Here is a 27,283-nt window from a genome sequence, read left to right as displayed (position 1 = left end):
TCAGTCAGACCGTACTCCAAACTGGCCGGACACAAGCCAGTTCTAGTTCGCAAGTCATGTAGCTGTTTTAGCACAGTGCTGTGCCCACACTAATAAAACCTGCTGAGAGCCTGGGTATATTAGGCTGGGCATAGTTCTACACTGTCTGGCCAACTTCAATCAGGGACAGAGGATGCTGGGTCTGTCTGCATCCACCTGCATACATATACACTCCTGCTTTCTAAGACTTGATTTCTGAGCCTCTCTTCTTCTGAAGATTATTTTTCTTATTTCAGCAGGTCCAGGGAGGTTATTCTCCCTCTGTACTCAGCACTAGTGAGACCGCTCCTTGAATTCTGTGTTCAGTTCTGGGTCCCTCACCACAACAAGGATGTTGAGGTTCTGGAGCGAGACCAGAGAAGAGCAACGAAGGTGGTGAAGGGGCTGGAGAATAGGCCTTATGAGGAGCGGCTGAGAGAGCTGGGGGTGTTTAGCCTGGAGAAGAGGAGGCTGAGGGGAGACCTGAAAGGAGGTTGTGGAGAGGAGGGAGCTGGCCTCTTCTCCCAAGTGACAGGGGACAGGACAAGAGGGAATGGCCTCAAGCTCCAGCAGGGGAGGTTAGGCTGAATATTAGGAAAAAAATTTTCACAGAAAGGGTCATTGGGCACTGGCAGAGGCTGCCCAGGGAGGTGGTTGAGTCACCTTCCCTGGAGGTGTTTAAGGCACGGGTGGACGAGGTGCTGAGGGGCATGGTTTAGTGTTTGATGGGAATGGTTGGACTCGATGGTCCAGTGGGTCTTTTCCAACCTGGTGATTCTATGATTCTGTAACCTAGAAGAGCTAAAGCACAGCACCATATAGCTGAGATTTTAAGTATCCTCCTTGACTATAATCATGGCAATTCCTTGTGGCTGTTGCAATGAAGTCTTTAAAAAAAGAGAATAATTACTAGTACTAGAGGGCAACAAGGGGCTAGGGCAGCATAATGGGTTCTGTTAACACAAAAGTAGTTCCAAGAGCCCTGAAACACAACTGTCCTTTATAGTAGCAGCATTTCCCCCCAGGCATTTATTCTATTGTGGAATTCAAGAACTATAACTCAGTTCTTGTTAACATCTGAAAAACAGAGGATGCATTTTAAGTAGCTTTCATGTCTATGCTGAAGTAAACAAACAAATAAAAATTAAGCTATTCATCGGGGAAAAAAGGTCAATACTAGGTCTTAGAAAAAAAACAGAATACTGGGGTATTAAGAAGAGATCAGATAATACAGCAAATCGCTAGCTCTTTAAAGTTTTGTTCCAAAGACACATGCAACTTAACTCCTCTTTGCCTCTGTTAAGGAAAATAGTGTTCCAAGGATGGAAAAATCCCATCTCTTAATAATCTACTGACACAGAAACCAAAGGATAGATGTGCATCTCTGAGCTCAAATAACTACTCCAAAAGATCAAGGAATAAAACTGTAACATGAACACGTTAATAACAGAGTTTTCCTTAATAACAAATGCCCTGGAGCAGCTTAAGGCTGACAGAACTTCTCCATTTTATATTTTATTCATTTAAAAAAAGAGATTTAAGAATTTTAAAAAACCTAACCAAAATCAGATTCAGTATCCTACATACTTAGTTTTTAGGAAATGCAGTAAGAAACCCGTCAATTATACAATACTACCTGTGCCAGCCCTCTCAGTCTTGCCCATGAAAAGGCACACAGGGTAAAAAAGCCAGTTATTAGTTTGTGAGACTTCTGTCTCTGTTTCAGAGTATTATAACTTCTTCTCACGACCTGTAACTGCTCTGTTGTCCAAAATGAACATGCCATGTTTAAATTAACTATGGGTTCATAAACTAGAAAAAAAATGTAATCAAATTTAAGATCTCTTCAGCAGTGAAGATAAAACCCATAAAAAGGTATGATCGAAAGAAGTTCAGACAGATTCAGGTACCAATAATCAGGAAATGGTGACAAAGGAAGATGGGTTAAGGAAATATTTGTGTGAATTCTCATTGGAATAGCTTGCATGTTGCAAAAATACTAGATAGTATTAGCCAATATTTAGGTTTGCAATTAATGTCTGTTATATTAGATCTCAGATCATAATTAAAGTGCTTACATTTCTTAGCTAAAAATTACTCATCTGACTTCAGAAACATGAATGCAGTAATCACAGAGGATTCTACAAAAGTGAGATTTTTGAGAGAGTAAAAAATAAATATTCTTCATTTAGATTTACAATATGTGCAAGAATAGTCAAAAAAATACTGGCTAGAATAAGTACTAGCATACATTCATTGCCGGTGACAGTCGAGACAAATATTTTTTTGGCTAAATGGCAATGTTGGATACACGCCTTTAATGTACTGTAGCTATAAAAACCATATATCATGCACACCTGCATAAAAAAAAAATCTCAGTGCACAATTTTCAGACAGAAGCTGAACCTTACCCTTACTGACAGAAGGAATGTTTCTTTCCACCTGAATTACTTAAATTGAGTAACTAGTCCATTCAAGCTTTAAAAACTCCTCAGACTTTAAAATATGGGAGCTTGTCTTCCCCAATCCCTTAATTAAAAAAGGCGATAGATTAAAAAAAATCCTGAAGAGCTGCTCTTTAAACTGTATAAAGGATGAAGCAAATAGAAACAAAGTGTTTAGCTTCTAATTACAGGACATACTTTGTCTTAAATACAAGAATATTTGTCATCCCCCCATCCTATGTTATCCAAAGCGTGGAATAGCTCCAGTTAGCAAAATACAAGTTGGTTAGAGCTGAATTAAAGAAACAGGTAACTTACATCCTAAGATTTATTTATCTGTTGACTATCTGAATAAAGACTTCTTTGCTGATTTAAAAAAGTTAAAAAATATTTTAAAATTAACAAACTTCATAGTTTGTCCAGAAAGTGAATAAAATTACTTAAGAAGAAGTGTACATTATTTTTAGAGTCCAGTCAACTATTTTAAATGTAATATTTGCATATATGAGCATATCCTACCATTTACTTCCTACCAGGCCAAAAAAACCCAAGGGAACGTACTCTAGAATCAAAATCAAAACATGAAACGTAGGTGTAGTTTTCTGTACCATTCCTTAACACCAGAAGGCTTGCTCTTACGTCTCCCCAAAACCAACCTGCCAAGATACAACACACAGTTAACCTACAGCTAAGTCTTTCAAGTAAAGGGGCTTCTCAAGTGAAAAGCTACAATCCAAGCAGGACATTGAGTAGCAGCTACTGTCAAAAGCCATACTTGAAACCACACTATAACATTTCTTGGTGAGAACAGAGAATAACTTCTACTGCCATGACTATATCACAATGTACCACAGTAATTAAATACTTCACAACAAAGCAAATTCATTATCTTGAAAGTAAATCATTATCTTGTAGTTCCAATTTATTAATTCTTTCCTGATCAGGTATCAAAACCTACTTTTTGTAGCAAAGCTCCATTTGAATTTCTTACTGCCACTAACGAGCCAGTTCTGGAACTGGTAGCAGAAGGCAAGTTACAGGTTTACAGGTTGGTTTCTTTTGGTAATTCAGTATGTTATGTTAATAAAATGTGCTTAGCTTAAATTTACTTTTTCATAAAAAGCCAGAGAATGTACACATGAATTCACAGAAGTAATTTTCCAACATGAATACCTGAATGGCAGCAAAGAACCGTGATTTAAAAGAGCAATATCAGCAACAATTTTGTATTACTTACTGGTATATAATAGATGTTCATTTTAGGGGCTTCATTGGCAGTCATTAGCATTCCTGAAGAGAGATTTCCACATTTAGAAATATTAACTACAAGAGGATAACACTACTTTTTAAAATACATATATATACTTGATGCATTTACTTCACATAAAATAAAAATTTGTACATAAAATATCTTTCCAGGAAAAAAAATGGAAAAAAAAATGGAAAATTCGCTGGCACCAAAAGAAAAAAATATAGAACATCAACTTGAGTATTTGTAGGGAAAGAACCCTTCACGGGAGGAGGAGTGGAAGTGTATTACTTGTAGCTCAAACAGTACGTATTCTTGGCCTGCAATTGGGACCCATAATGAATTGTGGTGTCAAATGCTAAGGAAAGAAAGGTCTGATAGCAGCAGAGTTAACAAAATTTAGTTTCCTAAATATTCACCCCCTTTTGTCCTTTATCTTAACAACTGTTCAGCACCACTTCAAGTAACACCAATCCCTGACAACTGCAAGCCTCTGATTTTTATAACAAATTTAAACAGTTAATTCCATAACAACACTTCTAACAAGTCAAGATAGTATTACACTTAAAACCTACCTTGGGCGTAAACTTGTATTATTAGGTTTGGGTTTTGGTTATTTTTGTTGCTTGTTTTTAAACACACAGCTATAGCTTAAACAAAATCATAACTCATAACACGGTTTACAGTTTTATTTGTATCTCAGCTTGGGAAACCAGCACAACAGTTTCTTCTGAACACAAAATGAGACATAGGACGGAGTGGCTTCAAATGCAGTAACATTAGTGATATTAGCCAACCAGGGCAAACACAAAAGTTGAAATACCTATGAATATTCCTAAGAAACACTATGAATAAGGGTTGCAAATAGTCTGAATATAAAGACAACTACTGTAGAAATATTAAAATCCATGTAAAATCTCCAAGTGCCACAAGATTTAAGTTCAAAATGAAAAAGACTCTCAATTTCCTTCCACATATGACACTAATAAGGACATTGGCATGTTTATCTCAATTTTGTCTTGCCAGCATAGCTGATCACCAGGTAATAAGAGATGGAATATGAAGAAAAGAGCATTCAAGTTAGATAACATTCTGATCTAAATGTACTGTAACATATGCCACTGAGACTATGAATAATTGGGTCAATTACTACACACCCAGAGGGTAGAAATATAATTTACACCCAACTAGAGGAACGCAATTAACATGGGTGGAGTAATCCTTCCTACCTAATCCTTTCATTAAAAATACACAACGCAGCTGGACTTACAATCTCAGAAAAAAAGGGGGTTTGCTTTGCTGGCAGAGTAAGGGATATGTGAAAGCTTAGTCAGCAAACCAAGGCTAAAAGCCATACCTGGAAAGGTCTGCAGGCAATGTAAGGAAAAAGCCAGAATTGATATTATACACATACACACACACACACAAAATGTGCTATATGTATATCCTATAGTTTATAGATTACATGTTTGCAGTGTGCTCACTACTGTTTCAGGGGACAAAGCATTTCTCCATTGAATGAATATGAATCACTAGAGATAAAAGGATAAAAATTAATTTCGCAGGTGCTTCAAAGATGACAGTAAAGGGAAAACCTCCTCTTGAGAGTCTTCCACTAATAATTAAAGAAGGGAAAACCAGACTTCGGAACAGTACGTGGGTGTATACTATAGGGGAAATAAAAGAATAAAAAAAAGGACCAACTCTGTGGAAGGAGTAGACGACTCCATGCATTTTCATTGTTTCAGCTTTTTAACCGATTTCCATGGGATGAGAGACCACACCCTAACAAACTACACAGCAGCCTGGACTGATTAGTTTAAAAGAAATAAATGAGAATTCGTTTTTTCAGATGAAAGGTTTTAATAAGACCACCTTTGGAAAGCGGTCTACACCACACCACCATCAATTTAAAGGAATGAAAACACAAGTATGAAGTGGTAGTAAATGGCAGCAGCAGTTTTAGAAAAATCAAATTTTTCACTTTAAAAAAAATATTTTACAATAATTGAAACAAATTAGGCACAAATTTCTAGGATGAGGGGCAACGGGTATAAACTAGAGAGGGGCAGATTTAGATTAGACATAAGGAAGAATTTCTTCACCATGAGAGTGGTGAGACACTGAAACAGGCTGCCCAGGGAAGCTGTAGCTGCCCCATCCCTAGAGGTGTTCAAGGCCAGGTTGGATGGGGCCTTGGGCAGCCTGATCCAGTAGGAGGTGTCCCTGCCCATGTCAGGGGGGCTGGAATTAGATGATCTTTAAGGTCCCTTCCAACCCAAACTATTCCATGATTCTATGATTTTATACACTGAAGTTGCTGTTAACTTTCATTTATATTGTACAACTTCACTGATGTTGAGTCAAGGCTACTCAGTAAGTGGCAAGCCTTTTTTCCCTCTAGCCTCATTCTGTGCATGTATGATCAGAGAAAAGAGATCCATAACCAGTTAAAGGGATCCACTGAAGTTCATCATCATGTAGTTTGATCAAAGATACACAAGGGTTTGCTTTCCATGAAAGGCAATAGTACTGAAGCTGGCTGGTAAAACAATTTAACTTTTAAGGGAAAACCCAACTGCAATGAAACTCCCACAAAACTACTGAAAAAGAATAATTCACACTATAGTGATCCATGATTTATCATAAATATTTCAGAATGTTCTATGTTACAATGTAGTTTCACCCTTCCAATTTTTTTTTTACTTTTTTCATAACTGTGACACTACAGTGTAAAAATAATTTCCTTATTGCACATGCAGCAGACTTTTTGACGTATAATAGGGCTGCAACTAATACAAAGTTACCAACTACTTTCTGCAGTTTTAAACCAAAACTTGATTATTACAACTATTGTAATAAAATTATAGATATAAAATGGAAAAGTAAGATGTCTAGACATCCTTGACAACAATTTTCCCTAAACAAAAGCATTCTAAAAGCAGGTTCAATGATTCCTGGTTCATGACATTTTTTAAATTGTTCTCTTCAATTTGAAACACAACATGTAAGCATATGAAACAAATTGTGAATTTTGACCCACATCAGTGATAAAATATGAAGCATTTCTTTCCACACAACGATGAACTGCAAAGCTGTTTTAAGCAAATATAAGAGCATAAAAGTGAGATCAGAATATGGGCTTTCTGAGCAGCAGCATCATCTGAACTTTTAGAGCACAAGCTAAGCAAACATCTCCTGGGTTTCCTGTATCTTGCTGGATTCATGAATATCCAGGGTGCTCTGGGAACGCTGGGGCAGAAGTGACAGCACTGAGCCATAGCCACACTGGCACTTAAATTCTGTTTTATTTCTAGCTCTCCACAACTCCAAGTTCCTATCACTGAAAGTATTTCCTCATTCTCAGATGTTCAAACATAATTATCCTTTAAATACTGAATGAGCATGAGGTGGTGCTATGCATCTTAAATTCTGCAGCAGCAATATTTATAACGAGCACACAAGGCAGCACCTCGTACCTTAAGCCCCTTAATTTTCACTACAACGTGTTCTAGCTTTTCCCCTTCTGTCTTCCATAAAATACAACCTAGTTTTCACCCCACAACAGCTCTTAACAAAAGACGTCAACCTAACAGATATGGTTAAATAAAGAACAATAAGAAAAGCAGAACTGACTGAAGGAGGAGGCGTGGGACATAGGACTGGAATGCACAACCTAGACCACAGACACGTGAAAAAGTAACACCCAATAAGCAACGCTAGGGAGATACGTGCATTCCACTATCTATGCTTCAAAATTCCTCCTGCAGAGTCTCATGGAAATAATTCCTGCAAAAGCACTCGAGGCATGTCTACATAACTCATAGGCTACAGAGCATTCATAATCGAGTAACGTCCATCCTTGTAGATACTCAAACTTCACTGGTTATGGCCTGAGTAACCTGATCAGACCTTGAAAGTGGACCTAATGTCAAGTTTAGCCCGGCGTTGAGCGGGAAATACACAATCCCACAGGTCCCTTCTAACCTAAATTGTATTGCTTCTGCATTGAAAAATAACTTCTATTGCACTCCCTATCATGAGCCCTTCCATTATCGATGCTGCATGGATGTCAATTCACCCCTGAGCTTTCTTTTGGATAAAATCAATAAGCTCAAAGGTGAAATCTGGATGAAATTCTAACGGTAATTCTCTCTGTAGTCAATATGGGCGAGTGAAGATCAGGTTTGTCTGCTTCCACATTGCACAGTCCACACAGTTATTCTCAAATATCCCAAAAGGAACTCATACATTCAATCAGCCCACACAGGATGTGCCCTTAGCACCAAGACATAAAGTCCCTGTTGCAGCAGGCTTCAATTCTTTGCTTACATTATTTCTTGCACTTTGAAAAGGGAAAAAAATATATATGGAACACAAATAAAAACAGCATTGATGACTTTTTGAGGGCTCAGATAAACCTAGTGTGATTCCTATGCAGTGAAACACCAGTCTGTTTCAGAGAGGGCTAAACCTGAGCAGCATGGAAGCAAGTTACTATTTTCATCAGCAAGGTCCTGCAGACTATGAGTTCTGCTGCTGTTTAAGGTCAAAATTGCCCACCATCTCAGTAAGGATCAGTATTTAAGTGCTCATCTCAAAAAAGAAAAAGAAAAAAGGATGCACTCTTAACTGAAGTTGGCAGAAAAGATGAGATAAGTTTTAACTCGCTAGAAATCTCAAACTTGCTTATCTACAATCTTAAATTAGAGCTGCTAGTATGAATCAAAGTCCAAGTCGCTCCGTCTTTTCTGCTACCTCTCTCTACAGTGAAAATATCAGCAGGGTTTATAATACAGGCAATCTCCGGATCAAGATTTTTTTCCTCTGCTATCCTAGTGGCTCAAATTTTTATTTAATGTTTTTCTGAACTGCTTTCTATAAAGCAAGTGGGTGTCACATACTAGTTAAGAACTAAGCAATTCGGATCAAGCAGGGAAAATTAAGGCTAGTTGCAATCTGAGGCACAACCAAAGCACATGCACACATACAAGCACAACTTTGTAAAATCTTTTTATTCCTAACATAGAACCTGAAAAATTTGGTTTTGACCTTTATACATGACGTAAACACGTACACAGTAAACCTGAAAACAGTCACAAAAAGGATGCACTTTTGAGTCCACACTTAAAATCGAAGTATTCGGTCTCAGGGAGGGCATGGTAAGTGCTACAGCTAAAATGAGGAAATATTAAATAGTTGTATACACTTTTAAAAATTCGTAATCTTGCAGAAAAGAGATTTATTCCTAGTTCTAGAAAGCAAGCTCTAACTCCCCTGGGACTTAGCTGAGACAAGAGGCCAAAATCTTATGAAACAAAACACTTCAGATATTTGAAAGGGCAAAAGAAGTCAATCACTCAATAGACAGCACAGCAGCTCCCGGCTGCAAAGAGGCTCCGATTTAATACAGATGCAAAGGAAACAATGACACTGACAAGCAACCATTTTTTCCTAGCTCTGTCATAAGGAAGAAAGCGGACCTAAACTGCATCACCTAAAAAGAAAAAAAAAGTCCATAGCTTGGTTTAACACAAGCTTTCCCTTTTGAACATATTAAGACATTAATATAGCTAATGTACCTGAATTTGGATACAGGCAGACATCATTGATATCATGTTCTGGCTCCATTGAAGTAAATATCTTCCCCTGAAATTGTAGAAAGGAAATAAAATAAAGCACTCCAAACAACATAATTAAATGTAGCAAATCTAAACATTAAGAACAGTCATTAGAGAAGCTAAAAAATATAATGAAATAAAGATGAAACAGATTTTGTAGAACAATAAAATGTTATTAAAGTATCTGAACAGAACACAAGGAACTCAATATTCTATTTTGTCTCTCATCCAACTTCTTATAAGGAAGCATAATCTACTGGTTATTTAAGACACAGCAACGTACAGTGGCACTTCTAATTTCTCAGCTCACACTTCTGTGTTGAAAATATGTGTCAGAGCTGCTTTTTTTTATTTCATGCAAAAGAGGGGCAGGGTGAGGTCCATCCCTGGCACGCTGCCAGAGTGACCCCCTCTTTGTTTAAGTCTGAATGTGATAGTTTGAAATCATTTTATTGTGGTAAGTATCAGTAGCTGAAATGATGGATTGGGAGTGGAATCTGATTCTGGAGCCCGGTTCCTCTACCTTGCTCATGTGTACATAAAATGAAATATAGAAATATAGCTCAGCACTTTACCTGTAATTTATAAACTGGGTATTAAAGAGGTCTAAATATAAAATGAAAGTAGTAAAAGTACCCAGTGGTATTTAGCTTAGATCAGAATTGAAGTTATAAAGGTTATTTAAGAAAAAGGTAAAAGTGGGAAACAGCATTCTCAAAAAAAAAAAAGAATTGGAACAGAGTCTGAAAAACCCAGACAAAATACAGGTGCTCTTATAAGCCAACACACAAGACAGCCAGTAAAGGAAAAGACTCTAAGAACTGGGCCACAGAATCTGAAGCATGAGAGTACATGCCTACACGGTTCTAACTGCAGGACAGGAACAGAGCAAATTTTGATGCTGTTCCTCTTTTTTCTTTCCCTGCAGCAATCCCACCTACCTTTCTGAGCCCTTCCTTTCCCTCCCAGTTACATGCTGTTACCCCACCCACCTCTGGTCTCTCCCTGATGATTAATAGGAGTCCTCCCCCAGCCCAGACAAAAGCCTCATGCTCCACACCCCAAGGCACGTCTCAGCATGGGGCTATTCTGGTATCAAAGCCATATGCTCTCCACCCCACAGTCTGCCTCTGCAGTTGGTTCCCAGCCAGAGATAGTCAGGAACCAGCATCTGGGAGAGATGGAGCCAGCTGGAACATACTCTAGGAAAGAGTCCAAAGCTATCTTTGCCTTCCAGCAGTAAGAAACCCTCCCTTTTCCCACTGCAGAGGCCACCTGACAAACCTTACAGTGTTTCATTCTCAAAGAGGGAAATATATATACCTAGGAAAAATGGAGAGAGGCCACTGCAGATGTTTTAAATAATAACCGATAATTTATTTGCTCTTTTAAATAATAAAAAGTAACTGCAGAGGAGCTTACAAAAAACTGCTTGCGATCACAGAAAAAATAAGAGCCTGTTGAAAGTTCATGAAGCAGGACAACAATAGAGAAATGACTGCCTGAAATAGTCAGGAAAAAAGTGCCTCTAAGCTATTATAACTGCTCTTGATATGCTTCATTGTGAAGCTAGAAAAGCAAAGATGGTGCGTGTTCTTCAGAAGGAATACAATGAATAAAGAGAGCCCCTCAAACCAAGTTATAGTAGTGTTGCTATGAATCTATGGGGTAATATATTTTGTACAATCTACACTGGTGGAAAGATAAGGAAAAGAATATAATGAAAGAAAGCCTTACAAAACTTAAGAGATTTCTGCTTCACTTAGAGGTGCAAAAGGCAGGGACGGAGATGCTGCCTATTGCAACATAATCCATTACTACAGCACAGCACACATTGGTATTTGGATCTAGGTATAGTACCTGTTTCAACATCCAAATAGGTTGCTGTGAAAATAAGCACTATCTGATTTTAAAAGGTCATAAACTAACCAATCCATCTCTTATTTTAGCCCTTCTTTGAACAGGTAATTGGAATGACCCAAGTTTTCTCTGATGAAAAATCATAACTGGATGTGGTTCAAGCACATGTGAGAAATACACAAACCAGGGCAACGGCTAAGGGGCTACTTTTTATGTTTAAATCCTTCTACTGAAAGAAGCATCGTAGGCAGATATGAACAAACAGCTAAAAAAACACCTGAGACTACATCTTTATACCTGACAGGCTGTTGAAAACCTTCCCATCTTTATACCTGACAGGCTGTTGAAAACCTTCCCATCTTTATACCTGACAGGCTGTTGAAAACCTTCCCTTATAAACCAATAAATTGGTTTACTTAGTCAAACAGAACAAAATGCTATGTAAATTAGGACACATTAAAAACCTAACTTCCGAGAGTGAATTTCAGCTTTATTATTCAAGCTGTTTGAAAAAAAAAAATCTGAATGCACGCAACACAAAAACACTTACCGTATCTTTATTCCACATTTTTATGATTCGAGAATCTGCAGAGATAATTAAATCCAATTGATGCTGAAACTGAATTGACTTGATAGGCAGGCCATAGTGGTGATCTTTGACTATTAATGGATTACTAGACCGGAGATCATATAATAAAACCTGGAAGAATAAGATACAGATTAAACTCACAATATTGTAAGACCAAGGGGAAGCCACACATCCCAGATTAAAAGATTAAACTAAAATTGAGATCTTTTACTTAAATACATGAACAGGATTTGCATGAAAGAAATAATTCTGAATTCTGAAAATCTTATTAAGTGAGCCCAGTGACAATATATTTTAACCTCAGAATGCTTCAGTCTAGAAAAGTTAAGAGCAAATTTAAAAGCTCACTGTCTTTTGAAACTCTTTTCAATTTCAAATGAGAAAATAAATTGGTTTAAAGGCTTTTGGTATTCCTTAATAACCAATATTTCACTTTCAGTTTCTTAGGTTGTTCTTATAACATTTAAAATTTTAGACTCCCTTTGCCATTCAGCGAGTATTACTTCTATTCAGTGAAGCACCAAAGAACATAATTTTTTATTTTAAGGAAACAGAGGCTATAGGCCCCGTCTGCCAAAATAACCTGCATTTTTATCTCCAAACTGTCCCACGGAACTTCAGAAAGGCCTTAAATCTTTCACAGGCAAAGAGTGAACACAAATAAGGAAAAAAAAATTACTAATTTAAAAAAATACAATTTCAAATAAAACTTGTCTGATATATACTAACATTATTACAAATACAACTCTTGAATACATAACCTGGTCTTGAACTGTTTTCTAAGCCCACCAACATACTGATGAAGGCAGAAAAAAAACCCATATTCCACTTTACAAGTCTGAAGGTTACAACAAATAAATGAATCTAAATGAATCCTTACAGAAAGATAAGACAGTAAAAACAATACCTGAAAGACAATCAGTTCTGCTTTGTTAGCCACCATCAAGATAAGGGAAAGCATGTATATAGCATTGAGATGGTACTGATAAAGGCTCAAAAAGAGGCAACTTCCATACACTTGAGTAATGAGAAAACTGCAGAAGCCCAAGTTAGAGAGTGTAGGTTGCAATGATTTTAAGTGGTCCCTACAGTGTTCTGAAGAGCAAGAGCATTTGACAAAATTAACTTGTAGTTTAAGAATCACTATTACTGCTCTACACATGTAACTTAAGCTCTTATGAATACTTTTATTATATATTTGTACTACATTAAGTGCACTCAATGTATGATAGACTTGGAGTGGCAATTGCATGGACAGAATCTCCCAAAAACCGCTGTAGATGAAGTTTAATTCTACCTGCCCAGTAGATGTTCCAACAGCCATATTCAAAGCTCCATCAAATTTCAGTGCTGAAACGGACGGCAAACCATCTATCCTGCAAAGAAGAATGCTTTTAGTTAGACATTCTTTCAATAAAGGCTGCAAATATTTTTTTTCAATGTTACAAATAGCTAAGAAAATGAATGTAAATTAATTAACAGATATCACTTAGAAATATTACTTCAATAAGGTGTATCGTGTACATTCACAGCTTGAGGTTGTATAGGAAATTAGCCACTACAACTAAGATGACTGAAAAAAGCCTTTATTCACACTAGCAAGTAGAAATAAAACCATGGACAGACCATTTTAATGCAAAGTGGGGTTTGCTTCTAAAAGAAAAACTTCTGAAAAGACAGTAGAAAACACTTGGAAAAAGCAGCCTTTACTCACTCTGTGTCTGCTGTCACACTGTTTAACGCACAGTCCAACAGCCCAACTCGGTTTCTAGTTCTAGGATCCCAGCATTCAACTTTACCCTAAACAGTTTCAAAAATACATTTCAAGCTTAGGCAACAGATGTCCAGTATCTTGAAAATGTTTAAATAAAATTATGAATTATCTCACCTATGGATAATTAATCAAACTTCCTAGGTTATCAGGAGTTGTTTTAATAACAGCATATGAGCTCCACACATTTCATCTACACTTTAAAAAAAGTCCAATCTGAATGACAATCATTAACACTAAACTTCCAAAGATTAATAGGACACACGTGCTAGCTAATTTCTACAGATGGCTACACTGTAAAGCAAGATAACATTATTTTCTCTCCCATCTGCAAAAGCTCAAGCAACTCAGCAACCAAGGTTGCTCAGAAATGTTATCTCTAAGTCTATCCTTAACATAGAAAACGAGATCAAATTAATTAAGTAGGTTTCAGTCATGATTTCTTCTTATCCTCATGCAAACTAACATAAAAATACCCAAACACTACTTCCCTTTTTTATAAAATGAATGCAAACATTTACCTCAGCTGTCCCCATAGCAAACAAGAAGTGTACAGGATTTATGTCACAGACGTTACTCTCTCTAAAACAGACAAAGAAGCAAGTTTAATGACTTCAGAATAATTTAACACAGGAACAACTGAAAAAATTTCTGCAATCTTGTACACTATTGCTCATGCTGGAAAAGCAAAAGCTGGAGGGAGGGCTGGATGGCCATCTAATAGCAGCTGCCCATACTTAAGAGGATCATACCAAGAACTTGTAGCCATTGAGACAGTGCTCATTACTTGAAACAGGTAAGGTTTCAGTTGGATGCAAGGATAATATTTTTATTTCATGCGGATAATTAACACTGGAATGGGTTGCCCATAGAGGCTGTGGAATTTCCATCCTAGAAGTTTTCAAGACACCCTGGGAAAATTCATCTGAATTCACTGTGACCATCGCTTCAGCAGCCTCCAAGGTTCTTTTCAAGCTGAATGACTCTGCCCATACCCACCACCTATCATCAAACCTTTGCTAATTGCTCTGCTCCACTATATTCTTAAATAATTCAATTACATCAAAAGGTGTTCCTGGCTACTTATGTTCCAAAGCTTCCATCTCCAAAGTGTTCTAGTGAACGGCTTGTCTTCCTGTCCCTCCCCCAAGTATCCCGTTTCTCAACAGGGCAACCAGGAACGGTGTATTTCAACAACAATTTTTCCAAAGTACAAGCATTTCTCTTCACACCACTCATCCTAGTGCTTTCCAACTTCTAGCCCCCCACCTCTAAGACTATAACTTATGCAATTCCCCTACTCTGACAACCTTCTCACAACTTCAAGTCTCATCTCCCTCATTCAGATTTTACACAAGACCCTAAGCATTCCTGCCCTAGGATGTTCCCTGGTTTTTTTTGCTACCATAATTATGCCTCCCCAAATACTCCCTCATCCATTAAACTCTCCTACCCACTGAGCATCAGCTGTTGCCCACCAGGTAGCTGCTTTATCTAGTCAAGTCTGTTGTCCTCATCTGCCTCTCTCTACATATGGAGCCTAGCTCCTGCTTTGGTAGGGTTTTCAAGAGAAAAAGACATACGCTGGAGATTTAAAAATTCTCTCTGGGCTACTCCAAGAGCAGAAGGACAAAGACATGCCTGGGAAAGTACATACCCTGTGGGAACATCTCTATATGATGGCTAAATTGAGCAATAATGGTGAGGTTTTAATGAAATGCTCTTAAGATCAAGTTACACAATACCTTCTACAAGTCTACATTAAGCAATTTTAAAATATGCACAAAAGAAAACTCAATTAAAACATAAAAACTAGAACAAGGAATTACAGAACATAAAATGAGGCTCAGACTCTGCATAAGTTCCTTTTCAACTCTCAAACACGCTTGGGCAGTATTCAGATTTGGTACTGATGGTGAGCATGCCAGTAGTTTGCTTCCACCTTGTGGAAAGACAGACTAACATCATTCATTCCAGATAACTTACGAAGCATCAGTTTGCAGGGAGTTGAGGAACCGTCCTTGTTCCAGATTCAGCCTGTACACTTCAGAACTACAAAGGAAAAGTCCAAAATTACTCCTCTCTCTTCAGAATATGGAAAAATACTGCTACAAGTTAGGAGGAATTATAGAAGATCCTTGCTGACAGCCCAATTTTACCAAATACACAATTTTTAGACTTGATATTCCAAAACATGACATGCTGATCCTTTAGTGCTAAAAATACAGGGAAAAATGTACATGTTCACTAAATATATTTATTACACTGCAATATCCTACCAATTACTCTTTTTTTCAGGGAAAAGATGCATCAATTCCTTTAAGATCTTGTAATTTCTTAAGATTTACATTACATCTTGAATTGCTACGTATTTTGTTTCAAACCCTAAAGACCTAATTTTATTTTCACAACATCTTCTCACAAACTCCATTATTTATTACGTGATTTGACGCACACTTCAACAGCAACAAAAAACACCAGACAGAATAAGTTCTGTAATTTTCCTTACTTAAATGCTGATCACCTTTTAAAACATACAATGAAATGCAATTTTTATAACAAATTTACAAACACATGATGTACCAGTTTAAGAATCAAAGAAACAAAAAAAATCTTAAACATGAAATTGATTTAATCTCAGTCCTCTCATATTTTCCACTCTACACAAAATGTGAAATTATTAATTTGGAAGGAATTGCCATTTCTTCTAATTATTAACTTTTCTTGTATTTTAATATTCATTGTCTTGGAAAACATTGCTAACAAAAGCAAAATAAAATAAAGCACTTAATCAATACCTTGCTCCTACAAAATACAGGTCACATGATGGATAGTGGTAAGAGAAATCTCTACCAAATTTTGGTATTCTTGTCTTGTAGTAATGGCCGTGTTGTGAATGAAACTCCACAAACCTGCCACACTGCAAGAAGACAATCTGAAAATAAAGCAGAAAGAACTGAAACACACAGAAGCAGGTAACAATCTGCTCAATTTGTTTTATAGCACAAACTCCACTGATGTTTTTTCAAGCTCAAACAGGTTTATTGCAATCCATTTAAACCATTTCTACTAAATGGATTGAGGCGACTTCGTGTAAAACAAGCCGTGGTCAGTCACACTTGGTAGTTGGTGGTGGGTCTCGTAGCATAATCATAGGGGACAAGGAGGGGAAGGTAAAATCAAAATCAGTGTTCAGAAAGTAGATACCCGTCTCTGTGATGAGAGGAGTATGACCAGTTTTCAACTCTTGGGTATCTTTTTCTAGGCACTGGAGAGTTATTAAATCTGGGACCCTCTTCTACCTCATTTTCTCTGAGTGTCTGATAGTCTTCCTCAACGAGGGCAGAAAGGATGAGCAAACGTAGATGCTTCCCAGAGCATCTGCATTGTTTTCAATGTTGTCTGGGTTTCAATTTGAGTTAATTTACTCGCAATAAGAGCAAGAAACTCTAACAGCCTTGAAAATCTAGTATTTTTCTTGGACTTTTGGTAGATTCAGATATGAGTATTACCTTGATCTCTCATTATTTTGACTCTACTGTGGAAATCGAAAGGCGACCTTATGAGGACAGCAGCGGCAAGACAGGAAGAAGCTATTTTTTCTGTACTACTACGGCAAGCGTGTCTAGTGCTGAGCTCCCCAACTCAAGAGGGATGCAGAGAGCATCAAGAGGACTACCAAGATAGACAAGGGGCAGAATGCAGAATGTACAAAGAAAGTTTGGAAGAGTCTTAGCTTGTTTGGTCAGGCAAAGAGCACCCTGCATGACAACCTAACAGCAGCCAGCAACTGAAGTGCAGTTACAAAAATGACAGAAGTCAAATTCTTTGCTGTAGCAACAGTGAAAATTTCAGCTTTTCCTGGGTAGATTGGAAAAATTCTTTACATCAAGGTAGTGTAACATCGCAAAAATTTATTCAGTGAAACTGTGGGACGTCCAAGCATGCAGTTTTTGACAGTCACATTCAAGCATCAGATGATGGCTGAAGGTCCTCTTCCAATCAATATTTTTATGATTCTATGCATTTCAAGGGCAATTTCTCCAATACTGTTCCCTCTTTATAGCACACTCAAAACATTTAGACAACTCCTTGAAATTAGTTTGCTTTGTAAGGATTTGTTAAGTTTTATGAAAACAAAATCAAAAATGAGGTTGCATTAAGTTGTGAAGGTAGCATTTCAGTCTGAAGTATAGTACCAATTTCAGCTGAAAACACACACAAGCCTTACTGTTTATAACCATTCAGAAACACATTTGTGAACACAATGTGTTCCTCAGTCTCCCAACTAACTGACTGGTTTGTATAACCAGAAACATGCCAAGGAGGAGGCTACTGTATCAGTCACCACCTTCTGCTACTTGAATTCACTCACATTCTTGGAAATCTCACAGGGGAAAAAATTTTGAAAAGACTAAAGCTTGAAGGCTAGATGATAACATCTCTGATCAAATAGAAATATTTGTTAAAAGAAATCTATACTGAAAATGCTAAGTTTTTTTCACAAAAAAAAAAGTATTAAACATTTAACTAAAAAAAAATAAAATTACTTGTCTTAATGAAATCAGCAAAATTATATGCTTAAATTTCATATTGGAACATAACATCTTGATGAATAAGCATAGCACAGTTTACAGGAAAAGGTAACATCTTTAATTACACCAGCTGCTGCAGCTGGAGAAAACAGATGTGCTTTCAAGGACGTAAAAACTTTTCTAGGTGCTAAACAGAATTAAAAGCTCTAACTCCACCGGGCCTGAAACAGGGCTGATGGTCCTAAGAACTCAACTCTTTCCTCCAGGTACAGCACTTCATGGGGAGGAAAAAAAGACATTACCTCCTTCCACAATTTTTGACTCATTCATATGCTTATAACCATCACGGCTACAACAACACTGAAAAATCAGGCTATCAACTTATCTACAGCTCTCCCACCTCTGAAACATCATGTACCACTGATCACAAGGGACTGTGACTAAATGTTATCCTAGAAAGAACAACTAGTTCCATTTTTCACATTGTTTGTAGGACAGACCATTATCTGAAGTTTTTCTCTATTACAGATAATAAGACTTAAAGAGTGTTAAGGGAAATGAAAACACAGAGACAAACAAAATAAATAATATTTTGAAGGTACAAAAAAAATGTTCCTCCTGTTTGCTCTTCTGAAAAAAACTTTTCTGTTTCAAAGTTGCATTGACTGTGTTTTACTATATATGAAAATGCATTTTAATATACATATTAAACATTTTTTTTCATTTTACATTGAGAACATTAAACATACCTTTGAGTAATCATCTGATAAAATCTCAAACGTAACCACTAGACGAGAGAACAAGAGAATTTTATGTCAACTAAGTAAGCAAACTTATTTGCAAACATTGGCATAAATCCCAAAATCATTTACACTCATGTTAACTTTTGGTCATGTAAGTTTTCCCCATGTGTCAATGCATAATGCAGGCATTGTGATAAAATCTTTAATTACATAACTTTATTTGCTAAATAGTAAGTAGTTTTCTAAAACTTTAGAAATATATGAAACATCTTGTAATCTTTTTATCGTTCTTGTACATTTGACATGTTTCTCAACACAATGTTCAACCATGTATTCATTGGCTCAGGGAAGGTCTAATCAAGTAAGTTTTCAGTGAGTGTGTGGTCCGCCTTTGGTAATCTGTCAATGATGATAAACGACAACACAACTGTGGCCCTACTATGCACAAACCTGCACACAAGATCTTTTTAAGGGGTCAGCACTTCCACAGAGAAATTTTACAGGCTCAAATAAACCACAGATTTGACACTGCAATATGTTGCTGAACATTGCAACATAGTGAACTTTGCCTAAAGGTGCTGGGTTGGGAACATAAGGAGTAGCTGCTTCAGCTAAATTGGTTCAATTTAAATTAGGTAGCTCATTTAAAGCTACCTGAAGTGACTCTATGCTACATTTCAAAATTAAATGTATTTTCACAGTCTAGTAGGATGCCAGTTCAAAAAAAAAAAAAAAAAAAAAGTACTTTAAGCTTTACTTATCTGCAAGCATTTACTATTACAATGACTCCTACACTTCTAAAGCAGGTCTCACTCTTGCCATACCTTCCTCTCCCCAGCCTCTCTGAACCCTGACCCTTACACCTATACTGGATTCTTGTGTTAACCCAAAGTGCTCTCTTCCCTCATCACAGGAAGGGAAATTTCTACTTGAGTCCAACCTCAATTATACACAAAAGATACTATGTACCAACAGCCACAGCTTATACTAACCTTCAGAATCTAAGCATCTTTCAAATTTCTGGGATAATTGATACGTATCGTAACAGCGGATCCTTGGCTTGTAAGTTCCTGAAAGAACAATTTGATCTTTAATAAAAAAAATTAAACAAAAAGATAACATAATTACATTTTTTTTAAAAAATATAACGTCTTATGTATACAGGCTCCATTGCATTTCAGCTGTAAGTATTCTGATCTTAAAGTCTTTGTGTCTGGAAAAACGTGCCTCTTAGTAAGATAATCTTATGGCTTGTTTTTTGTCTTTGGTGCCTGAAAGCATCCTACTTGTATGTAAGTTCTTCTGAATACCAGATACATCATACAGAATTTAAAATCTTCCAGTAAGTCTGAAAGACCAAGCAGCATTACGGTATTAATACCTACTAAAGTATTCATGTAAGGATCCTGCTCCGACAGTCACAAAATTTAGCATTATCCTCTATCCTTTAAAACAATACTCAAACAACGATGTTCAGAAGTTATTTAAAGCAAATTTATGTATACACAATAAAAAACAATAATGAACTTAATTTTTAACTGTACTATGACCAGTTTTGTTTTCAATTGTATTAAAAACTCCCCCATGGCAGGGGATTGGATTAGTTGATCTTCAAAGGTCCCTTCCAACCCAAGCCATTCTAGGATTCCAAGAATATCTGTATTCTAAAAAGAAGCATTTCACACTACAGAGGCAGCCACTCTATCTCATCTGAAGAGTAAGCTTCCAAAACTCTGTTCAACGCTACATTTAAAAATGAACTCTTATCTATTCTACCTGAAATTCTACATCTTTCTGAAACCGAGACTTTTGAGTACTTTTGGCCTCTGCTGCAGAGAGACGCTTTGGTAACTCACCAACTGCCATAATATACTGCCCATCTCTTGATACCTTAATCTTTGTGCTAACTGTGGGCATTTCAAAGTCTTGAATAAGTTCAATTCTTCTTCTGATATCTACAAAGCAAAAAAAAAGAAGCATTATTTTTTTGAGGTAGCACTGCTGTTTCAGCCCCAAAAACTGTAACGGTTTCTTAAGGAATCAGGTTGAGTTAATTGAATACAGGGAATATCTTTCAAAATATAAAACCCTTTTAAGAATAATTAACGAATGTTGTAAGTAGATTAATACAATCTGTTAACCCTGGCTGCCTCCACGCAAAGTAAACGCTTATCCTGAGGTGATAACAATATAATAAACATATAATGTAATAGCAAATATTTATCTCAGTTCACATAACTGAAACTCTGTATAACACACTCCATCCTCCTGTTAATTCTGTGTATTGATTGGGATTTTTATACAACACTTCTTATAGTATATAAACAGCCATATTTTATTTCGGATAACAAGTTTAGGCCAAAACAATGATGTTCCTGTGCTCTATGAACGTAAGACACACAGAACAGCTTATAGTCGAACTTTATCATAAGCTATATGTGGAATTCATTTGTTGCGTTTCTTTACAATCTACAACCCCAATATTTAATGACTGAGATTTAATGCAATATTGATAATATTCTACTTATACAAAGCTGTGTATAAAGTTAAGTGTGGCCTTCTACCCATAACTATTTGTAAATTCAATTCTGTAGTTTTTTAAGATATGAGCTATGCATAACTTCGTTATGTCAGTTCCTAAAAGGTCTCCTTCCGGACCCGTACGCTGAAGATGTGCAGCCGAGTATCACCAAGGGTGCTGTGATGGGAAAACTCACCCACATCTTTCTTCTGTAAAGCTCTTTTCTTTCTGTCCGAGAGCCACTGCGAAGAAATAAATAGAACAGCCTTCAGTTCATTACTTATAAAGGAACCAGAGAAGGGCTTAAAGATGATCCAGTCAGGAAGTATAGAAGACATTGAGGCTGTTAATTCCTTTCACTTGATTATTTTAAAATTTTCACTGGCCAATTTAGCTGTTCCACATCACAAAAACTATATTATAAAGTTGTGGGGTTTTAAGGGTCAGTTTAACCATTCTGCACCACAAAAACTTAAGAAGTCGTGGGGTTTAAGGGTCAGTTTAAGCATACCTCACCAGGAAAACTTATAAAATGATGTTTTAAGGGTTAGTTTAATCATTCCTCACCATGAAAACTCACAAATGTGTAGGTTTTATGGGTCAGTTTAACCATTCCTCACCATGAAACTTACAAAATCGTGTTTTAAGAGTCACTTTAACCACTTCTTACCATGAAAACTTACAAACGTGTAGGTTTTCAGGGTCAGTTTCACCATTGCTCACCACGCAAAGGTACAAACACGTGGGCTTCGAGGGCCCGTGGGCAGCAGCCCCGCACTCTGCGACGCAGGCAACCGAGCTGCGGGTTTGGTGCGACCCCCACCCCGGGGAGCCCGGGGCCCGCGCCGCCCCCTCACCTCCGGGAGGCTCCTGCCGGCGCTCAGGCTGTAGATCTTCACCTCGTTGAGGCTGGAGACCTGCATGGCCGCCGCCAGGCCCGCCTGTTCCGGGGCGGGGGGAACCGCGCGGCCAGCGGCTTCCCGGAGGGGAGGAGCCGCCCGGCTGAGGGAGGGACGGGAGGGGGTGGGGGTGGGGGTGGGATGGGATGGGATGGGATGGGATGGGGATGGGAAGGATAAGGGGATGGAGAGGGACAAGGGATAGGGATAGGGATAGGGATAGGGATAGGGATAGGGATAGGGATAGGGATAGGGATAGGGATAGGGATGGGGATGGGAGGGGGAGGGGAGGGGGGGAGGGATAGGGATGGGGGGGAGGGGAGGGGATGGAGAAGATCGGGTAGGAGGGGATGGGATGGGGATGGAGATGGGATGGAAGGGGAGTGGAGTGAGATGGGAAGAAGGGATGGAGATGGGAAGGGATGAGGATGGGATGGGATAGGGATGGGGATGGGGATGGGGATGGGATGGGATGGGGATGGAGATGGAATGGGATGTGAGTGGAGTGAGGTGGGAAGAAGGGATGGAGTTTGGAAGGGATGGAGATGGGAAGGGATGGAGATGGAATGGGATGTGAGTGGAGTGAGGTGGGAAGAAGGGATGGAGATTGGAAGGGATGGAGATGGGAAGGGATGGGGATGGGATGGAGATGGGGATGGGATGGAGATGGGGATGGGATGGGAATGGGATGGGATGGGGTGGGATGGGATGGGATGGAGTGGGATGGGATGGGGTGGGATGGGATGGGATGGAGTGGGATGGGATGGGATGGGATGGGATGGGAGAAGATCGGGTGGGAGGGGATGTGATTTCAGTCCAGATAACATAAGAGTAGCCACATCTGCCTGCTACACTTACTACGGACTAAAAGAAAATCAGGGTCTGAATGATACAGCGTTGACAAAGCATTTTACTTCCTGCGTAAAATGAATCGTTGCTGTGTGTAGTAATGATATATCTTTAGATTTTCCATTCAGACAAATACAGATAAGCAGGTAGGTGTACTATTTGCAAATAGGTGTGATATAGGATGCTTTCAACCAAGAGCAAATAATTTGCTTGCTTTTTCTTTCTTTTTCTAGTGTCAGAATTTGCTGTGTGCATTACCTGGTGACAGACACGTGCTGCAGTGTTCTGAAACAACACGGTGATAAGCAAACTGAATGCAGCCTTTGCTGATTTTAATGCATACAGTGCCCCTTCAGTACATATATACATATTATTTTGTTAAGTATGGGTTGTCAGGTATGTTCATATTGAAGCAACATTTCACATTTAGTGTATAAAAGCAATTCATCAGGAAGGTTCTGCCACACTTCACAGTACAGAGAGAGTCAGTAACCAATATTGCAATATTCTGTAACATAATTAGGAAATTGATACACAGCTAAGGAATTACCATAAAGAAGTAGTTCACACACTAATGTTAAAAGTACATGGGAAAATATTGTCATTTAAATAATATTTTATTATCCTTTATCAAGTTATTTAAGAGTTCCTTCATTGAAATATTTTACACTATAATTTTAAATACATTGCTAAAATAATAATAAACCACATGGGAGAAGGAAATATGATTTTAAAAGATTTTTTTCTAAGCCAGGAAAAAAACCTTGCACATTAGTGGAAGACTGAACAGGTAATTTGTATAACAGATGTATAAATTGTTTCATGGAAAACTACCTCCATGTAGCTCTTGTTTTGCAGGATTAAAACATAAGCTTTACCATTAGTATCAAAGTCATAAGTGCCTTGTTTAAGGCACGGGTGGATGAGGTGCTGAGGGATATGGTTTAGTGTTTGATGGGAACGGTTGGACTCGATGATCCGGTGGGTCTCTTCCAACCTGGTTATTCTGTGATTCTGTGATTCTGTGATAATTGTCTAGGTAGTTAATTTTGGTTATCGATTAGAGAAATTTACATTGGGAGGTACTTCAAGTAGGATGTTTCAGTGCTCTTAGTTACTGTTTGGAGGCAGAGTTTTGCTCCTTGGTGTGCCATCTGAAGAAGGATTCATGAACACAGAGAGAGGCAAAGTCACAGAAAGGTTCAGTGCATTGATGGGTCAAAGGGAGCAGAAAGACACATGATGATCACGAGGGGATTAAGCAGCTTTGAGGTCACAAGGCATGATGCACAGCACCAGCCAAGGAAATGGCAGGGGAGACGAAAGCTGTCACAGCTTTGTTACAGCCAGAGTGTGCCATGCACTCTCCATATCCCTATGCTCCTTCCCTCCACCCTCACTGCTGCTTCATCCAGCCTAAAAACACGTATAATCAGAGGGGAAAAAAAGTTTTAAAACTCACAGTAAAAAAATATAATATTAGGAAACATTCAACAGGATATTGCTTAGGTGTTACCATTGTGTTTCTTGGATAATTGAAAACAATAAGTTAAGTAGCAAAATATTTTCCACTTTAATGAAAGTAATCAAAGCAAATGATTCTATGTGAAAAAAAAATAGAAACAGAAAAGTGACATTCCTGCACTTAAGACATTTAGGAAGGAAAGAACATATATGTAGAATCTAGAAATCTGACGACCCTTCTTCTTGGATTTTACCTTATTTACTATGATATCCATGCATACAGAAGCATCCCCCACAGCTAGCACCACTGCAGCAAATAACATTACTCATCTGTTAACATTAATGAAAACTGACACAATTCTAAATGTAAGAAGCTTATGAGAACATAACTTTTATAAAAGCAATCACATAAATTATTTCTGTGGGTTGAGACTGCAGCAAGGATCAGATGCAAATTCTCTACTTGGGTCTAAGATGGGAAAGAACTGTCTTATCTAAATGATGAGGTTTGCTGTACCTTTCAGACCGCTAGTCTGTGGGTAGGAACGTACGATGTACCTACTTGAATGTCAGCTAATTCTGTTTTCATAATTAAAATGTATGGTCTAAAGAAACAAAAAAACAGAAGATGAGACAATTATCACTATTTCTGTGAATTCCATCCAGACAGAGTTTTTTGCATAACTTCTGAAAAGTCCTGTGTTGTGCCCTAGTGGACACCATGACTCAAGAGAAGTAGAATAATCACAGTTATGAACACTGAACAGTTATTAGCCTAGAAAAGAAAAAAAATAAACCAACACAAGCAAGCAAAAAAACCCCATAGAGTGTTTATTTCAGCTATAGATCTTCTCAGTGTCTTTTTCTGGAGACCTTTCAGTACAGACTCTCCTTCCCTGCAAGTTTTACTTTTTCATAGATCACTAAAAATGTTAAAGAGAAGCAAAGGAAAATGAATCCTTGGTGATAAAGAGTCTATAAATTCAGAGTCTAAAACCTTGGCCTGTGTGTTAGCTACCTAAAGCATGATTTAGATAGAACCGTCCAAATCCAAGACCTGAATGTCTTTCATCAGCTACTTTTGCCTAATGCTGGAGATACTTAAACTTGTTCGGGATCTTCATTTAAAGTTCTTGGAGGTGTCACGAGGTCTGCTTCTGTGCATGACCAGTCCTGCCCGGTACAGGCAAATCAAACCCTCTCAGTTTGGGACAGATCATGTGGAAAGACAAGAGCATCGTCCTATTCAGTTTCTTGTGAGGCTTCATTTACATTTAGCACACAGAAACAGGAGCAAAAAAAAAATAAAATAAAAAGGACTGTCTTTTGAAGAAAATAAGGCACCGCTAATGGGAGAGATTGCCTCAGTGCTGTGTGACAGGACAGTGGTCAGAACACGGAGTCTGAAAATGGGAATTGGATGCACCAAGTACTCTGTGGGGGGCGGGGGTTAAAGCCCCCTTGCAGAGATGCCACTCCAGGACAGCTGCTCTAAGGGTTTAGATGCTTGTGTCCATAAAAGCATGTCTGGTTCAGAAGGGTCTGCAGGACATTCATAGAATCATAGAATGACCAGGTTGGAAGAGACCCACCGGATCATCGAGTCCAACCATTCCTATCAAACACTAAACCATGCCCCTTAGCACCTCGTCCACCCGTGCCTTAAACACCTCCAGGGAAAGTGGCTCAACCACCTCCCCTGGGCAGCCTCTGCCAGTGCCCAATGACCCTTTCTGTGAAATTCCTTCACATGAGCTACGAAACGCTCCCAATACCTTAAGCAAACCTAAGCAACATACAGCAAAATCAAGACTTAGTAAGGACTGAAAGCCACAACCATATTTTGCCAAGGAAGAAGCATCTCCAGGGGAGGAAGCATCATTAGCTCGCAGACTCCTAAAGCTCTGGAGTGTTTGTTAAACAAAACATGCAGAGAAGTCCCAGAAACAAAACTTTCCTAAAAGTTTCTTTATTTATTCCACAACCCACACGCTTTCCAAAGGCAGGAGGTGTTTAATGAAGAGAAGCGCTTTATTTTTGCGAGTTTAAAACCCAGCAAACAGATGAAAAGCTGCCAGAGCCAGGGCTGCTCCCTCCTCTCTAGGGCTGGCTCGCTGGGCTCGGGCTGCCCAGCCCCGCCCCGACAGCGGGATCGAGGAGAGGAGGTGAGCGGGCAGGGTTTCTTGGCCGGCAGCAGCCCCCCAGCCCCCCGGGAGCATCCCCCTGCAGGCAGCACCCCCCCCCATCCCACCAGCAGCATCCCCCCCATCACACTTGCAGCATTCGCCCTATCCCACTGGCAGCATACCCTACAGGGAAGCATCCCCCCATCCCACTGGCAGCATCCCCCCATCCCACCGGCAGGATCTCCCCCATCCCACTGGCAGGATCTCCCCCAACCAACCAGCAGCATCCCCCCATCCCACAGGCAGCATCCCCCCATCCCACAGGCAGCATCCCCCCTATCCCAACAGCAGCATCTCCCCATCCCACAGGCAACATCTCCCCCATCCCACAGGCAGCATCCCCCTAACCCACTGGCAGCATCCCCCTTAACCCACTGGCAGCATCTCCCCTGTCCCACAGGCAGAATCCCCCCCAACCCACAGGCAGCATCCCCCTAACCCACAGGCAGCATCCCCCTAACCCCCTGGCAGCATCCCCCTAACCCACAGGCAGCATCCCCCCTATCCCACTGGCAGCATCTCCCCTGTCCCACA

At 38.8% G+C, this 27,283-nt stretch overlaps 1 protein-coding gene across 1 annotated transcript in view; it reads right to left on the bottom strand.

The window, feature by feature from the left end:
• Nucleotides 1–22,304, bottom strand: part of NOL10 (nucleolar protein 10) — a 52,674-nt gene extending 30,370 nt beyond the window's left edge. Inside the window, exons 1-13 of the mRNA XM_069850510.1 lie at nt 22,209–22,304; nt 21,548–21,593; nt 20,687–20,785; nt 19,823–19,900; nt 18,837–18,874; nt 16,351–16,487; nt 15,539–15,604; nt 14,074–14,134; nt 13,496–13,581; nt 13,079–13,157; nt 11,743–11,892; nt 9,294–9,360; nt 3,700–3,752 (exon numbers count right to left, since the gene is read on the bottom strand). Coding sequence (XP_069706611.1) covers nt 3,700–3,752; nt 9,294–9,360; nt 11,743–11,892; nt 13,079–13,157; nt 13,496–13,581; nt 14,074–14,134; nt 15,539–15,604; nt 16,351–16,487; nt 18,837–18,874; nt 19,823–19,900; nt 20,687–20,785; nt 21,548–21,593; nt 22,209–22,274 — 1,026 coding nt within the window. The 5' untranslated portion in view covers nt 22,275–22,304. The remainder of the gene's footprint in view (nt 1–3,699; nt 3,753–9,293; nt 9,361–11,742; nt 11,893–13,078; nt 13,158–13,495; nt 13,582–14,073; nt 14,135–15,538; nt 15,605–16,350; nt 16,488–18,836; nt 18,875–19,822; nt 19,901–20,686; nt 20,786–21,547; nt 21,594–22,208) is intronic.
• Between the last annotated feature and the right edge of the window lie 4,979 nt (nt 22,305–27,283).

Source organism: Phaenicophaeus curvirostris, chromosome 2 (assembly GCF_032191515.1).
Source record: "Phaenicophaeus curvirostris isolate KB17595 chromosome 2, BPBGC_Pcur_1.0, whole genome shotgun sequence".
In the NCBI taxonomy this organism is placed as follows: Eukaryota; Metazoa; Chordata; class Aves; order Cuculiformes; family Cuculidae; genus Phaenicophaeus; species Phaenicophaeus curvirostris.
The sequence above is the reverse complement of the archived record's forward strand: the minus strand, read 5'-3'. Positions and strand labels throughout refer to the sequence as shown.